Source organism: Choloepus didactylus, chromosome 14 (assembly GCF_015220235.1).
Source record: "Choloepus didactylus isolate mChoDid1 chromosome 14, mChoDid1.pri, whole genome shotgun sequence".
NCBI classification, from domain to species: Eukaryota; Metazoa; Chordata; class Mammalia; order Pilosa; family Megalonychidae; genus Choloepus; species Choloepus didactylus.
In genome coordinates this window covers 79,942,210-79,957,974 of record NC_051320.1, presented here as the reverse complement: position 1 = coordinate 79,957,974, position 15,765 = coordinate 79,942,210, and the positions used below count along the sequence as shown (strand labels likewise).

General features: G+C 44.5%; 1 protein-coding gene across 2 annotated transcripts in view; it reads right to left on the bottom strand.

Annotated features, from left to right (window-relative positions):
* Positions 1 to 15,765, bottom strand: part of FER1L6 (fer-1 like family member 6) — a 156,113-nt gene that overhangs the window by 93,642 nt on the left and 46,706 nt on the right. For both annotated transcript variants that reach the window (XM_037803393.1, XM_037803394.1), the window contains exons 6-12: positions 15,214 to 15,276; positions 11,878 to 11,956; positions 10,446 to 10,602; positions 9,658 to 9,844; positions 8,502 to 8,694; positions 4,368 to 4,720; positions 673 to 781 (exon numbers count right to left, since the gene is read on the bottom strand). In XM_037803393.1, the coding sequence (XP_037659321.1) occupies positions 673 to 781; positions 4,368 to 4,720; positions 8,502 to 8,694; positions 9,658 to 9,844; positions 10,446 to 10,602; positions 11,878 to 11,956; positions 15,214 to 15,276 (1,141 nt within the window). The remainder of the gene's footprint in view (positions 1 to 672; positions 782 to 4,367; positions 4,721 to 8,501; positions 8,695 to 9,657; positions 9,845 to 10,445; positions 10,603 to 11,877; positions 11,957 to 15,213; positions 15,277 to 15,765) is intronic.

Here is a 15,765-nt window from a genome sequence, read left to right as displayed (position 1 = left end):
TCTCTTCTCCAGCTCTTACATGCCTGAGGCCAGCTATCAGGTCCCTCTCAGACCCCAACCAAACCTCTTTTCTCAGAACTAACCTCCTGGGTGCATCTGTCTTCCTTATAAAGATACATGTTCCCAAAATACATCACCCACAGGGCCACTCCCTGGACATGCAGCTCAAAAGGCCTGGACTCCATTTCCTTCCGGTCTGTTGAAAGAAGGCTGCTCACAGGTGAACCAAGACCTTCTCTGATGGAACATTCTTTCATGATGTGGTTTTCCCTGCCACATAAGAGCCCAGAAAGATTGCTGGGAGTTCTAATAAGAGCACCCACAGGATGCCTGGCACTTTGAATGCATTAACTCAAACCCTTGCCACAATTCCTTGAGGACCTAGTCTTTTATAGGTAAGAAACTGACACCCAGGGAAGTAAGGTGAAGATTAGTAATCCAAGTTTGTCTAAATTCAATCCTACACTCCTAACCATTGTTTTGTTTTTTAAAAATTATATGGAAATAAATCTATTCCTTACATATTGACGAGAGTGGACAAGGCGATGTTAATTTCTTCTGAGGTGCACACCTCCCACACAGTGCTGTCATCTTCATGTAAGACACTAACTCATTTACTCAATGAAGTCCTAAATCCACCCTGTGTCAGGAGCCGAGCTTGTCTGCACTTACCAATAGAAACTTCAAAGCTAATGGGTTTATCCCCAATCTTCCGGTCAATCATGGTAGCTTCGAAAAATGCTCCGAAGAGTAAAAATTCCTCATATTTTTCTGGCACGATCTATAGAAAGAAAAAATTATTAGCTAGGACTGGCTTTTTCTCTTTTTTTCTCCCCAGGAAGCTGAATTAGTGATATTCCCCTGGCCAAACTTCTGGTCCGGGGCAATATTTAAGCATCTGAGTCTAGTTTCAGCCTGAAACAGCACAATGTTTCCCTGCTCATCAGACAGACAGGTATCAGGGCCAGCAGACTGCAAATCCAAATTCAACCATATGTCTAGAATGATGCAGCCTCAACCTTCCGAGCTTCTACCTTAAAATAAAGTCTCTCTGATTCTTAAAGGATAAGTTTGGTGTGTGTGTCTTTCTAAGATGCTGTTGGTGAAATACAGGCTTGTGATCACTTTCTGGTGATCAGGCATTTAGAAAACAAGAGCAGAGACCAAATATGCAGAGTCAAAGATTCAACCCTGGCATCTGAGCAGGGCTTTATACAGGGTGGTCACTTACATTATGTTACTTGTTCCTCTTAACAACTTTGCAAGATCAAAATTAGGGTCATCCCATTTTACAGACAGGAAAACTGAGAAAACCCGGTTGTCAAGTAACTTTCACAAGTTTCTGGTATCTTTAAATGCTAAGATCCAGTGCTCTTCAAACCCTAACATATATTAACCCAATGCCCTGGTGACTCATAGTCAAACTGTATTCCCCAAAATAACAGAAGCCTAGGTCACCTTCTGTTAGCAAGGGCTAACTACCGTGCAGGCAGGCGCTGTGGCTGAGGCAGAGAGGGCTGATAGCCCTGGCATCACACGTGCTTTTACATTTGGAAAGCTAGAGTGCATCTACTTCAACCTCCACCTTTTACGTGAACAAACCAAAGCCCAGAGAGATAAGAGGATCTCCCAAGGTCACATAGCAAGTTAATATCAGCCAAAATTTGAGAGCTGGTCTCCAGCAAAGCTGCCGTCTCCAGGAGCCTGCAGTCTGGAAGATGGGATGTGACAGATCACAAGACAGGAGCCATCACAAGGTAGTTCACGATTATTTGCCAAATGATGCCTGGCGCCGTGGAGCAGGCGGGAGCTGCAGGGGCAGACACAGAGGGGACACAGGCACACAGCATCGCATTTCCACAAAGAGGCCAAATGAGCTGCACCACACAGGCTGTGGGTCCTGTTTTGCAGCTGGATTTGTCAAACTCTGTGAAAAGTCAGTAAGGTTAATCTAAGGAAGTAAAGCAGCTGTGGGCCCTGGAAAACTGTTTAGTCAGTACTGAACTCTGTCCCTCAGAAAGCCAAAAGGTGTCTACGTTGTTAGAGGAAAGTGACCCCTCCCTTCTCACAGAAGCCTCCTGGGGCACAGTCAACAAAGGGAAATGTCAGAACAGGAGGCAGCCCAGGGCCGATTTTAGTCACAGCACAAACACCCTCCCGCTGCCGACTGCCACTCCATCCACTGGCTGTAAACTAGCCTCTTATCTTGTCTTTCGGAAACTGAGTTTACTCTCTGGGAGGAGACGGAAAACTATCTGGAGACCTGGAGGGAATGTGGGTGGGAAAGGGAAGAGAGACTGCAGGTGCCATAGCCAGACGAACACTCTTCAAATCCCAACTCCACTGCTTCCTGGCTAGTTGACTTCAGGCAAGTCACAGCCACTCACAGGGTGTCACTTTCCTTGTCTGTGAAATAAACATCAAAATTGGGCCTGCAAGGGAGAAATGAGATCATCCACATGGAGCACCTGGTCCAAAGTCTGTACTAAGGAACCGAGGCCCCCGCCGACAGCCGTGTGGAGGGCGCCATCTTGGAAGCAGACCGTCCAGCCCCAGTGAAGCCCCAGCCAACGTCTCACTAAAACCTCTGGGAGATCCAGAGCCAGAACCACTGAACTGAGCTCTTCCCAAATTCCTGATCCACACAGAAAATAAACGTTTGTTGTGTGAAGCTGCTGAATGGTGGGGTAGCTTGTTATGCTGTAATAGGTAACTAACCAACCCAGGAAAAACTGGTCACAAACAAGGAGCCAAGAGGAAGAGAGAAGGAAGGAGAAATAAGAGTTTGACCACTGCCTGAATTTCCCCCTCAGCTACAGCTTTTTAACAGAACAGTCAAATGGCCCCCTGTCTGCTAGAAGTTACCCTTTCAGACGGCCTCAGCAAAACATCTTAAAGCTAGATATTGACTTGGCTTCAGAAAGTCTTCCCCCAGACCCTTTCTACTTGCAATCCCGGTTCAGAAAAGAATGGCCAGCATGAACCCTCAGCAGGAAAGGCTGCCAGAGGGACAGATGCCCAGATATCAGTGCAATAGCTGCTAAGTTACCCACAATATGGCCAAGTCCAAAATCAAGTTTTAAAAGTTGGCATGTTTTCTGAAGAAATACAATCACATGCACATACCCAAAATCACATAAGGACCACATCAGTTCTAACCACACAACACACCTATCCAGAGAGTATTCCCAACATGTGAGTTCAGAACAGAGTCCTAAGGAGGTCTGCAAAATCCAAAGTCAGCAACCAGCAACAGGGTGGAGAGCTCTAAACAGCTGTCTAGTGATGGTGGACACAAACCAGAGTAGCAATGTGACTAGTAATAAAAGGAAAAAAAAAATGCATTGCGTGCTTACTGCATGTGTGCCAAGTATTACGCTGAAACTTTGACATGTATTCCCTCATTTAGCCCCCAGAAAAAGTTTATAACAAAAGCATTATTGCCCCATTTGTTACTGGGCAAGCTGAAACACAGAGAGGTGTTAGGGTGAGAGCCATGAATAGAACCAACCCCTCAGATTGCCTACCCCGTGCTCCAACCTCACCCCCACACTGTGTCTTAGGATTTATCAGATTCCAGCAATGAAAATAAGTGGCTCTTCTAAGGCTAAGGTGACCCACCACACTATAATCCTTTTCACCTGTCTCATCTCCCCTAGGAACACAGAGCTCTGGGAGAACAACCTTCATCTCCCTTCCAGACAAAATTATTGTCTGGTTGACCTGAGATGCACGCTCCAGAGCAGAATCCACCAAGCTGAGAGCCGGAATCTACCAACCTCCACTATTAACACAACATGGAGTTCTTTCATTTGTTTAATTACAAATTGCTATGGCCAAACTAAAGTCTTGAGAGGTTATTTACAGTTTATATTCATCTTGGAGCCCCAGATGGCTTTCCCGTAATACAACTGGGCTGGGGAAAAATGCTAATTCGCTTTATGGTGAATAATAAGTGAGGATAAGAGCTCCCTTGGGTTGTGATTTCCCCACAAGCTTGGGACAGGGGATAGATTTCTCCACTTCTCCTGTTCCACCTTGCACCTCCTCTCATTTTCTGGCATCCGGAGCAGACTGTAAGCTGACAGACCTAAACGAAGCCAGGCCACAGCTATAGTTGAGTCCTTTGTCCTACCACCCACTCCCACCAGCTCCCCCAGAGCATATTTTATTTCTCTTTATTTTGGTTTCCATGGGAATCTGGGATTGTCATGAGCAGACAGCTGAGATGTATACAAGAAGAGGGAGAGAGAGGACTGGCTGTGGAAAACAGGGCTGGGCCAGTGCAAATTCTGCAGGGAGAATCTACACATACAGGAAATTCTTTGGGGAACTCTGGGCTCACCCCATAGGTGAGGGCCACCTACCTCGGGGGGCACATCGAAAGGCTCCACCTCAACCTCAGTGGAGTTGGTTTTGCCAGAAGCCTGCTGGGATTTTCCGTCATCGGTTTTGTCTGCCTTGTCCTTACTCGAGCCTTTGGAAGATTTGGAGTCTTTGTCCTTGGAAGGCATTTTGAACTCCTTCAGGGCCTTGGAAAATTTAGACTCCTGTGCCCCTCCTGAGAGGATTTCCACAGCAATCTCCACCAGGATTCTGCCCCTGAACGACACGCCTTCCCCAAAGCCTTCGTTCAGTTCCTGATAATCATCCATCAGACTGTGGTTCCTGGGGGCTCCATACAGGTTGATCCAGGCAGGCCCAAAGGTCGGTAGAAAGCCTAGGAAGACCCCAAGCTGTGTCACCTGATTGTGGTCTCAAGTTTATTATTTTTTTGCTTTATGAAAGTTGTGCACAGTCATTTCAAAATGTAGAATACACAGAAAAGGCAAAAAGAAAATATTTACAGGATAGGCTACCGCCCAAGACAACCACTGTTGTCATTTGGTCTATTTTCTTCTAGTCTTTCTTCTCTGCAAAGGTTTACACTTGTTCACAGTTGTATTAATACTATAAATACCAATGTGCATCCTCTTCTGCGTATCCCTGCACCAGTTGTTTATTGACTTCTTATGAGAGCCACGTGCCATGATAGATGCTAAACAACACAGCGCATTGGAGAACAAAGCAGGAATGAACCTGAACAAATAAATACGTATTTCCACTGTATGCTGTGAAGGCGATGGACCTTGTGCTGTAAGCACAAATAGGCTGATGTAGCAAGGAGAGGGATTAGCCAGACAGAGGGAGAGAGGAAAAGTGTTCTAGGTGGAGGGAACAGCTCCTGCCAGTTGGAGAGGAGCTTGGAGATACAGGGGAACCGAGAGAGAAAGTACACGTGGCTGCAGTCCAGAGAGCAGGCTATGTGTGAAGCTTTTGGTTAGGTGGGCAGGGCTCACTTTAGCAGGGTCTTGGAGACTTTGATGAGGATTTTGGACTTTCTCCTGAAAACAATGGGAAGAGTTTAAAGGGATTTAAGCAAAGATGCAGCATCATCATTTCTGTTTTAAGATCACTCCGGCTGCTGTGTGAAAGTTGGAAGAGTGAATGTGGGCAGATTGGTGAGGAGACCATTGCATAGTCAAAATTAAAGACATAAGATGCTTGGACTAGGATGAAGGTAATGGAGATTGAGAGAAGTGAATGTTCTGAGAGCAGTTTTAAATTTAGACCTAAAAAAGACTTGGTGACTTTAACTTATTCTTACGTAAGTACTTTTCTTTGTTAATACATAGCATCTAAAAATATATATATAGTGTCCATGAGAGCATCTCTTTGGCAGCACCATGTTCTGTTTATGTTCTGTCTGCAGGGTGCAAATCCCAGCTCTGTCACTTTCAAGCTGTGTGACCTCGGGCAAGTTTCTTAACCAACCTATGCCTCAGTTTTCTCATCTGTAAAACAGAGCTATGAATATCTTTGTCACCTGTCAGGATTAAAAGAGATAATATCTATTAAGTGTTTCACACAGGGCTTAGGAAATGCTCAAAAATATTAGTAACTAATATTAATAAGTATAGGTATCATAACTTGTTTACATTCCTGTTGTTGGACAATTACATTTCCATATGTTTAACTATTATCAATATATTTATGTCTAATTTTTTTTTTTTTTCTGTGGATCGAATTCTATCCCTCTTTGGGGTAGATTTCAAGAAATGGAAACACTGTTTTAAAAAGATGGAAAGATTTAACGGCCCCTAGTGTCTGCTTTTTAACCCACTATACACATCTTCCTGAGCACCATCAAGATGTTCCCTAAAAAGCTGTGTACAAAGCATGTTTACATTTGGTTGAAAAATCGTTTAGATGGGCTGAGTGTGCTTTCTGTGCAAACCAACCTTGTGGTAAACACTTCTCTAATAAGAAGAATTAGACAATAGATATTTATTGAGGTCTATCTATGGGCATCACTCTATAAGGAGCATAAAGAAGTATAAGTCTTGCTCTCTGTTCTTGATGCGCTTTCAGTTTAATTGGGGGAGAAAAATAAAATAATTATATATCATGCTGATTTCACATATACAATATAAATCTATGATGTATATGTATATATGTGTATATGTATGTTTAAATATATATAAATTGTTTATATACACACACATATAATCAGTCAATTAGTACAAGCTTAAAATTCAGAGGAAGATTGCCTTGAGATTTAAGGAGGGAGGACTTTGTTGCATTATTTAGGGAATTGTCACCTGTAATTTAGGTTTTGCAAATAAAGAATCATACTGAGTGGAAGCTCATTGACCTATCGCCACGTAACTGACTCAAGGGTTAGCAGGGTCTCCCCTTTCCCCTCCACGTCAGCAGCACCTCACTGCTATACTCACGTTCTTTCATCAGCGATTTGGGAACTTATAGCGCTATTTATTTCCCAATATGGTTATGCATGTTATTCCTATAATTTTCATTATGTAATGTAATTAAATATTATATAAACTGGTAAATACAAGAATAAAAAAAATTGGTTTCTGCATAAACTAAGTTGAATATTTTGTAACCACTCAACTGAGTCAAGTTGCTAAAAAACTACTATTGAATTAGGTGTAGGTGGGACAATTATAAAATGCTGGGGAAAAAAGAAAACTCTAGAAGGATTCAGCCTTTAGTTACCTTTGCAGGTTTTTCTTTGTTAGTTTTTGCAAGCTAGGTAACATGGAACTCTAACCAGGAAGCCCAAGATCAAAGAAAATCACTTGGCCCAACATCAAATGATAAGAGAATGAATTTGAATTTAGATTAAGTTAAAGGGAAACACATAGGAGTATATTTATCATTTCTAAAAGTTCCTTCTTTTAACCATTTTTTAAAAATTAACTTACCACACCTTAAGATGTAAGTCAACTCTAGTATAAACATAATAAATTATATAAACTGCTATTTTCTGAAATTGTTTTTCTTATCCCAAGCACTGTAAAATTATAAGAATTTCCTAGCAGTACATAATCTAAAAGAGTTGGCTCAGCATGAAAACAATCACACTCTCTCCTTTCAACTTCTCATATTGCTACTAAATAGGGGTAGGCAAGAATTTTTTTTTCTCCCTCATTTCTACTAAACTCAAATGTTAAATCAAATGTTTCCATAGGACCAGAAACCACAGCAGTAAACAGTAACTGGGAAGGACTCCACATACCCAAATTTGATCGGCCATGATATTTGCTTCTTTGGATTGGGGGAGAGGAGAGAAAGATGGAATGAGGAAGGTGATGTGTACTTTCTGAGAGTGTCCAAAACAGGATGGAAAGTTTCCTTGAAAACGCCCAGTCCATGAAAGGGTGACTTCACTCAGTTCCAACCAAAGAACTATAACTGTGAGAGACACTACTAACAATGGTTTCTTCTATACTTTTTCTTCTCCTTTGGGAATGCTTTGTTTTTATCTCTTGGAATTTTTTTCATTCTATTGCATCATATAATCCTAACACTAAAAGAGAACCTAGAGTTCATCTAATCCAGAGGTCAGCAAATGTTTTCTAAAAGAGCCAGATAGTAAATAGTTTAGGGTTTGTGGGCTAAAAGGCAAAATCGAGGGTGTTATGTTGGTATTTATATAATAAGAGAGAAAACAGATTTCCATGCATTTTTTTAGATCATTTCAATACATAAAACCCATTATTCTTAGCTTTGGGGCCATACAAAACTATTTGGCCCATCCTTTAGTGCCCATCTCTGCCTGTTGAAACTCTTCCCATCCTTCAATGCCCAAAGCAAATGTCACCTCCTCCAAGCAGTCCTCCCTGACTCCCTGCAGTTGTAAGGGATCCCTTATTCCCTGGAATTCCCATAGCGCTTTGCTCAAACCTCTCTTGGAGAACTCATCACATATTGCCTTGAGAAGTTTTGGACACAGGCAAACTTCAGAACAAGGAAGACCTGGGATGAGGACCAAACCTCCTGGCTTCCAGAGCTCAACTCCATCCACTGCACCAACCCCCAACCACAGAGAGCACAGAGCACAGAAGGTATCTAACACACAGTCAGCTCAAGCCCTCTTGTTTCAAAGATGAGGGCTCTAAATCAACAGTTTCCAAGTCAGACACGTGTGACTTTACCTTTGTCCCCTTCCTGTTCATTGGAGATTTTCTTCAGGTCGATGAAATGGGTTGCCAGTGCCACATCGTTCATGCTGCCTTCATCCCACACCTGGATTTTCACCCTCCGGCACAAGGGAGGGAACATTTCCTTGAAGATCACCTGTTCATGCCACACAGGGTTGGCGCAGTTCTTCTGCACTGTCGTTCGCCCCTAGACACAAAGCCAGAGGTGTGAGCTGTGGAAGGAGGTGAAACTCTGCAAACAGCTCGAGACATAAAGTGAGCTGCCAAAGCAACAAACCTGCTTCCACCCAACCCCCATGGAAATCAGTTAAACCCAACAGATATCACTGACAGCCTACTCAGTGCAGGCATCTGGGATGAAGGTGAGCAAGCCCAGGCCTGTCCTCAGGAAGCTGGGGTGAAACTGACACCTGTGTTATGGACGGGAGCTGTTCCATGCCCCTCTGGGAATGCAGGGGATATGATGAGACCCTTAGTTTGTGTTTTATGAAAGTGTGGCCTTGTGTGAATCACTTCCCCACTCTGAACCTCAGTGTCCTCTTCATAAAATGAAAGTGATATCCTATATGACCTCCAAGGCCCTCCCAAATCCAAAATACTACAATGTTCACCCCTGCCAAGGGGAGAGGTCAAAGTAAGCATATTTTCTGAAGGAAGGGATAATGTGTGTCGGCTGAAACCTCACAGCTAGCCAACAAGGATTAAGCTCTGATTGTATACCCAGGCCTGGGACTCCCAGTGACTCTTGAGCAGGGAACAGCAGGGAACAGAGATGCCCAGGTTTACATAGGACACGGACCACCCCAGGAAGGTTGTGGAGCAGATTGGGAGGGAGGTGGTCATTCTACAGGGCCTGGGGACTGAGTCACAGCTTGGAGAAGTAGCCAGAAGTGCGCGAGGAAGCCTCTCTGCCTGGGCTCCTGAACAGCAATCACCCACGGCCCCTCTCCCTCATGTCCAATGGGGAGTGAATGGGCACCCCTCCCTACTTCCCTGTCCACGGGAGCCACTGCCTCCTTCTAACAAGCTTTCTTTTTTGAGGCACTTCTTATTTTTTATTTCAACCTAACTCCATTTGACTACAAATGTCCTGGGTAAAGGGAAGGCCTCTGGCACAGGCCTGCCAGTGTGGGTAGTGACGGTCCCCTACCATCTGCCCCGCGAAGGAGACCTCCACAAAAGGATCCACGAGGTCCTTGCTGTCGCCCACAAACGCTTTGGTGACGTTTGCCATGATGCTGGAGTTCATTTTGGGCAACCCCTCGGCTTTGTAGAGCCTCACATAGAATCTGGCCCAGGGTCTCTCTGATGGAAACCCTTGAGGAATCAAAAGGTTCCTTAGAGGGGAAGAAAAATAAGAAAATTAAAAAGCTCACTTCAAAAAAAATAGAGAGAAAAGATAGAAGCAATTTAGAGGCTGAGAGAAGGATCCTAACATATGAGAAAAATATAAAAAGATAAGGATTCACCCCTGGAACTAGTTTCCCTCCTAGTGTAAATGACTGCAAAGGGTCTAAATGGAGAGATTGCAAACTCATTCTCCTGGAGTAATAGAATGAACGCTCTCTCCCACACCGTGCCTGAAAAGAAGTACATTTAAGATTTCCCACTACACAAGTCACTCTTGAAATTATAATTCCCTCTAAGAAAAATCAGCTAAGCTCAGGAATAGCTTCTCTACGGTGGGTGATTGTAGGATGACAGACTATTCATATCCTAGCAGCTGTTCTCCAGCAGATGAGACACATCTTCATCTTCACACCGGCCTGTGACGAGACACACCTCGGTGCCTCTGATGGAGCAGAAGCCCGGGTGGAACGTCATGGACTTGGCAATTCTGGGTGCCCGTAAGGAAAGGGGTGGAGTGGAGAGAAGGGAAAGACATTAAAGTTGAGACACATCATTCCTCTTGTGCGGCCCTGGAAGGACCTGTCTCACTTTTCTATCTGCTCCTCAGCGTCAGAGGTTTTGGGGTTGGTCTTTAAGACGTCGCCTTTCCCAGTCACGCTGATGTCACACTTCAGGTACCCCTTGGTGCCAGTCCTGATGTCAGCAGGGTCTGTGAGCAGGGCCCACTTGTCACAGAACTGATGGCCTGTAAGAGAGTCCTGGCAGCTCAGGCAGCCTGCACAGATGGGCCCGGCAGCTCCACCCCAACTCCCCCCCACATCCCAAGGCTCCCACCTTCCCTTCTACTCCTCCTGTCCAAGGCAATAGCTCTCCTCAGTTATTTCCAAATCCCAGGCTGCCTCCCTCTCCTTCTGCCCTCTTTTCCTTTGGCCCCCTGCTCAGTTCTCCATGACTTTTCCAAATCCCTTAAGTCTTTGAGATGCCTTCAAACTGCTGGCAATCACCTAGACAGGATTCCAGCTTGGACCAGACAGGGAGATACTAAGGGAGTGTGGAAGAAATGCAAAATTTGCCCCCAGGCCATAAATATGGCTCATGGATATTTTTGCTTGACCTACAACGTGCATCAAATTTCAAAAGTTTTTACAAAATCTAGGCTTCCAGATGACCTAAGAAAAAAAAAGGATGGTCTGGCAATGCAGGGTTCACGTTTCCAGATGACAGCAAGTGGGAGAGGGAGCTGAGAAGCCACCGCTCCTTTCCTGTGGGTGGTGGCCCTGCTCTTTCCCTCAGTGATAACTGGGGCCCCTGTGCTCAGGGATGACCACCATCCACGTCCTGTGAGCTGGGAATCACTGTTGAAGAAAAGGGCCTTTTCAAGAGAAGATCTATGTTTGGTGCTGCTGCTGTTACTTATTAGCTCTTGACCTTGGACAAATGACCAACCTCTCTGTTTTTCAGTTTCCTATATACCATGGACAATAATAATTATTATAACAAATGCTTACATGGCATCCCTTAGTTATTATTATGTGCTGGTTCTATATTAGGCACTTTATGTATATTTATTACTTTATTTAATCCTCCAGCAACACTATGAAGCAGAAACTACTTTATCCCTGAAGCCAAAGCATAGGGAAGTTAAGCCATTTATCCAAGGCTGCACAGCTAGGAAACAGCAGAGTGGCATCTGAACCCACGCAGTCAGGCTCCAGAGTCTATCTTCTTGACTTCTACGCTCTACTGCCTGCCCTGCACATCCTGTCTTACAGCACAAATGATACAGAATTTGTGGGGAAAAAAAAACAAACTGCTCAGAAGTCTGGACACATAAAATAGTTTTATCATTAGACTGTAAACTTTTGAGGGTAAGAACCATGTGTCATTGAACTTTGTCTAATTGGTGCTGAATGTTACTGAATGAATGGGTAAATGGATGAATGAGTGAATGCATGAGATGACCCCCGAGTGCTGTAAACCAGAAAAGAGTGAGAGAGATTGGGAGGCAATGCTTTCTCACCAGGTTGGCTGTACACAGTGCCCAGGTCTACTTTGAAAGAGCCGATCAGAATGCTTCCTATCAGCTTGTGGTGAAACACCTGAGGAGAGATGGAGCCGTGAGTCCCACGAGATGTATCTTTGAGGTTGAGTCTGTGAAATGGGTACTGCAGAGAGGATACTAGGCCTTGAGCCTCATCTGGAGCACCATGAAGTTTGGTCATCAAACCTCAGAGTTGTAAAAGGCTGCCTGAAGTATCTCACCTGTACCTCCTCCTCACAGCAGGTTTTTTCTCTGTTGAGAGGCAACTCTCACTGCCTGAAAGTTTTCTTTAACCAAAATGAACCCTAGTGCAGCCCACCCTTCGATGCCCATCTCTGTCTGTTGAAACTCTTCCCATCCTTCAATGCCCAGAGCAAATGTCACCTCCTCCAAGCAGCCCTCCCTGATCCCCTGCAGTTGGAAGGGATCCGTTATTGCCTTGAATCCCCATAGCACTGTGCTCAAACCTGCCTTGGAGAACTCATCACATATTGCCTTGAGAAGTTTTGGACACATGCAATATTCAGAACAGGGGAGGTAGTCATTGTTCATACTCTGTCTGGTCAGAAGTCAGCGGAATGCATGGTTTGGCTCTGGCAGCACATTCGATGCTAATATTGTCAAGATGAGGAAGGCCTAATGGAAGGTGGCAGAGCTGGTGCTGGGTCCAGAAATTACAAGTAGTTTAACCTTTAACCCAGAGAAGAGAAAACTGGGGTGTGTGATAATTTAAGTGTCTTCAAATCGTGGATATGCCCCCATGCAGAAGAGGGAGCAGGTTCCCTGAGTGGTTTCCAAATTATAGGAAGACAGATTTGAGTTCGATATAAGGACATTTTATAACAATTAAAACTTTCTAGCAATGGAATGGGCTTTCCTAGAGGCAGTGAGCTCCCCATCACTGGATATAATCAAGGAGTGCCCCAAGAACCCCAAGGTGGTGGATTTCTGCAGTAGGACACAGATGACCTCTGAACTTCCTTCTAACTGTAAAATTCCATGAGTTTCTTGAATCAAGGACAGTTTCCTACTGTCTTTTGCCTACCACAGGACCTTGTTCATAATAGGTGTTCAATAAATATTCAGTGAATTATGAATGAATGATTGAATGATGGATGAATGGAAGACTTTTGTGGCTTCCAAACAGCTCTTTTTGGCAGAGGCAGTAAGATACAATCAATTCAACTGGCTTCGAGAAAAGACAGCTCTTCCCATTTCCCTTTCCACACTCTCCCTTGCCCAAACACTTCCCAAGGGTGTTATAGACCCAAGGGGAAGTAAAGACAGCCTGGATCAAGTAGAGGAGCTACTAAGGCCACACACATAGCTCACTCCAAACTGCCTGCTTGCAATTGCCAATGAGGCTTCCCAAAGGTTTGAGCAAGAATCAAAGCCTGTCTCAAGCTCTCCCCTAGGATTGCAGGCATCTAGATCCCTGTGGGCAAGACGGGATGCAAGAGCCCCAAACGAACCTTTAAATAACACAGGAGGCCTCCTCAAGTCATGCGCCCAGGGGTTGAGATCCAGGCAACCCTGGTGTGGTCAAGCATTAGGTCCCAGGGACTCCAGGGGCATCTTGCCTAGAGGGCTGGGGTCCCGCATGCATTGGACTGCTGCCAAGGGAAGATGTTCTTTGGCACCACCAGGGTCTGCTACAGCCTGGCTGCCCCCAAAGCATCTGCTTACAGTACTTTCCCCTTCTTCTCCCACATCGAATTTATTCTGGGCATGTCGACTTTCAGTTCAACAACCAGCAGGAAACTTCCCTTTAAAATCTCTGGTCCCTGGCCCTAAAGGTCATTTAGGGACACCAGAGTATCATCTTCTTCCAAGTTAGAGGAACAGAGATAGGAAACTCCAGCTTTGATCCTCTGTCTGCAAACCCACGTGCCCCACAGACAGTCAGGACCCTTGACTGGTTGCTAACTGTTCATCTGCAATCCATGGGGCCCGCTCTGAAGCCAGCCTTTCAGACAGGCAGCTGCCTGTGTCCTGGGCAATGCCCCCATCCCAAAATGTCTTCTGCACCACCTGTCACCATCTTTGAAATTCAAACATTAAGAATGTTTTGCTCTGGATGTTTTGCTTCATTCTTCAAGAGTTACATACTTCAAGCGCCCCTGGGAGGGGTAATATCATAACCCACTATTAGCAAAGCTTTAATACAGGACCTTGTTGATGGTTAAAGTGAGTTAATCACTGAGAGTGAATGGGTGATAGACAGGCAAGGGAGGCTCTAAGACGAGTTTTGCCATCTTCATAGTTCAGATTAAAGGTGGTGTTTCTGTTGAGGAAAAGGTTTATTCTCTACACATCTTGCATTGGCACATAAAGTAGGAATTCTGCCCTTTCGGAACTGTTTGGAGGAGAACGCTTACCCCTCTACAGTCCCCACCCCTCGCTTTCAGGCATGCACACTCTGACACCCCTCTCCATGGGAGAAGCAGTGATTAATCGGACTGGTAGTTAGAGGAGATGTGTCGTCCACTGGTCTCTGTCCCTTTACTGACAGGTGTGAAGTTGGTGTAATCCCACTTGGCCTGTCCTTCTCGCTAATTTTGGGCTAGTATAATCTCAACATGGGCATTTTCTCTTCCCATCCCTGTCCTCTATGAAGTGGCAAACTGGACGAGGCCTCTGGCTAGTCCCAGACGCTCGCTCTGTCTCCACTCTCCAGACTTTCTCTGAGCGGGGCAGCAATTCCCCTGGCAGGGCTGAGGACGGGTCTACCCAGCAGATCCAACCCCCCAGGCAGGTCCTAAGTCTACAGTCAGAGGTGATTATTAACAAGCCCAGTGATCACCTCCTATCACTGCTCACTCCAAATTACACTACCGTCCAGCTTTACCATTGATCGGGCTGATATATCTGGTTCCTTCTTGTTTCTATTCTCTATTTATTTCCTGTTTCTATTTCTCTACTTATTACCAAGTAGGAAGGGAAAGGGATGTGATTAAATACCATTAGTGTGCCCATCATCCCAAGGGAGAACCACTAACATTCACTTGACAAAAGGAAGGAAACCACCTGAAAGTGGCAATCCATTATGATGTCATTTGAAAGCATGTTTCACATCCACACATTAGGATTCACAATTCAATTCATAATAGGTCCATAGTAGCTTACAAGAAGCATAGATTTTTCTTGAGATGGTTTTCTTTCCCGAACTCCTCCATACTCACTATTTCAAGTTCTACCCTGTTGATTTCAAACTCACCAACCCACACCCACCCTTCTGAGTCTGTTCTCCCCCATGCTTGCTGAGCTATCCTGGCTCCCTCCCACCTTTCCCCACCCCTCCAATGGTTTACTTACTGAGATTTTAATGATCTTGTCAAAAAGATGCACTTGGGGCCCAAGGAAGTCAAAGACGAAGTACTGTAAAACATAAAGTTTATTCTGAGCACCAACTCCAGCTTTGCATGGAAGTACCCGATTCCTGGAGTGAATTTGGATCTGTCTCTTTCTTACCAACTGCTACATAGCACCCAATGGCATGAACTGATTGACCATCCCGTCATTTAGATTGTTTTCAATTTTTTTCACATAAAAAAAATACGTCACCATCCATATCCTTGGATATGTGTGAGTAGTCACCTAAAATGGATATGAGAAGTGGATTTGTCGGGTCGTGGGTTATGTGCATGGAAATTTTTAATAGATATTATGAAACTTCTTTCCAAAGGGGCTAAACCATTTTACATTCCCATGGGCAGCATTTGAAAATAGACATTTCTTCATAGCTTTGCCAACCCTTCAAATTGCCACTCCTTTTAATTTTTGGCCTATAGTAATTGGTGAAAATGGTATCTCAGTATGCTTTTAATATGGAGTGAACTATTTTTCAGTTTCAAACATCCCGTGAAA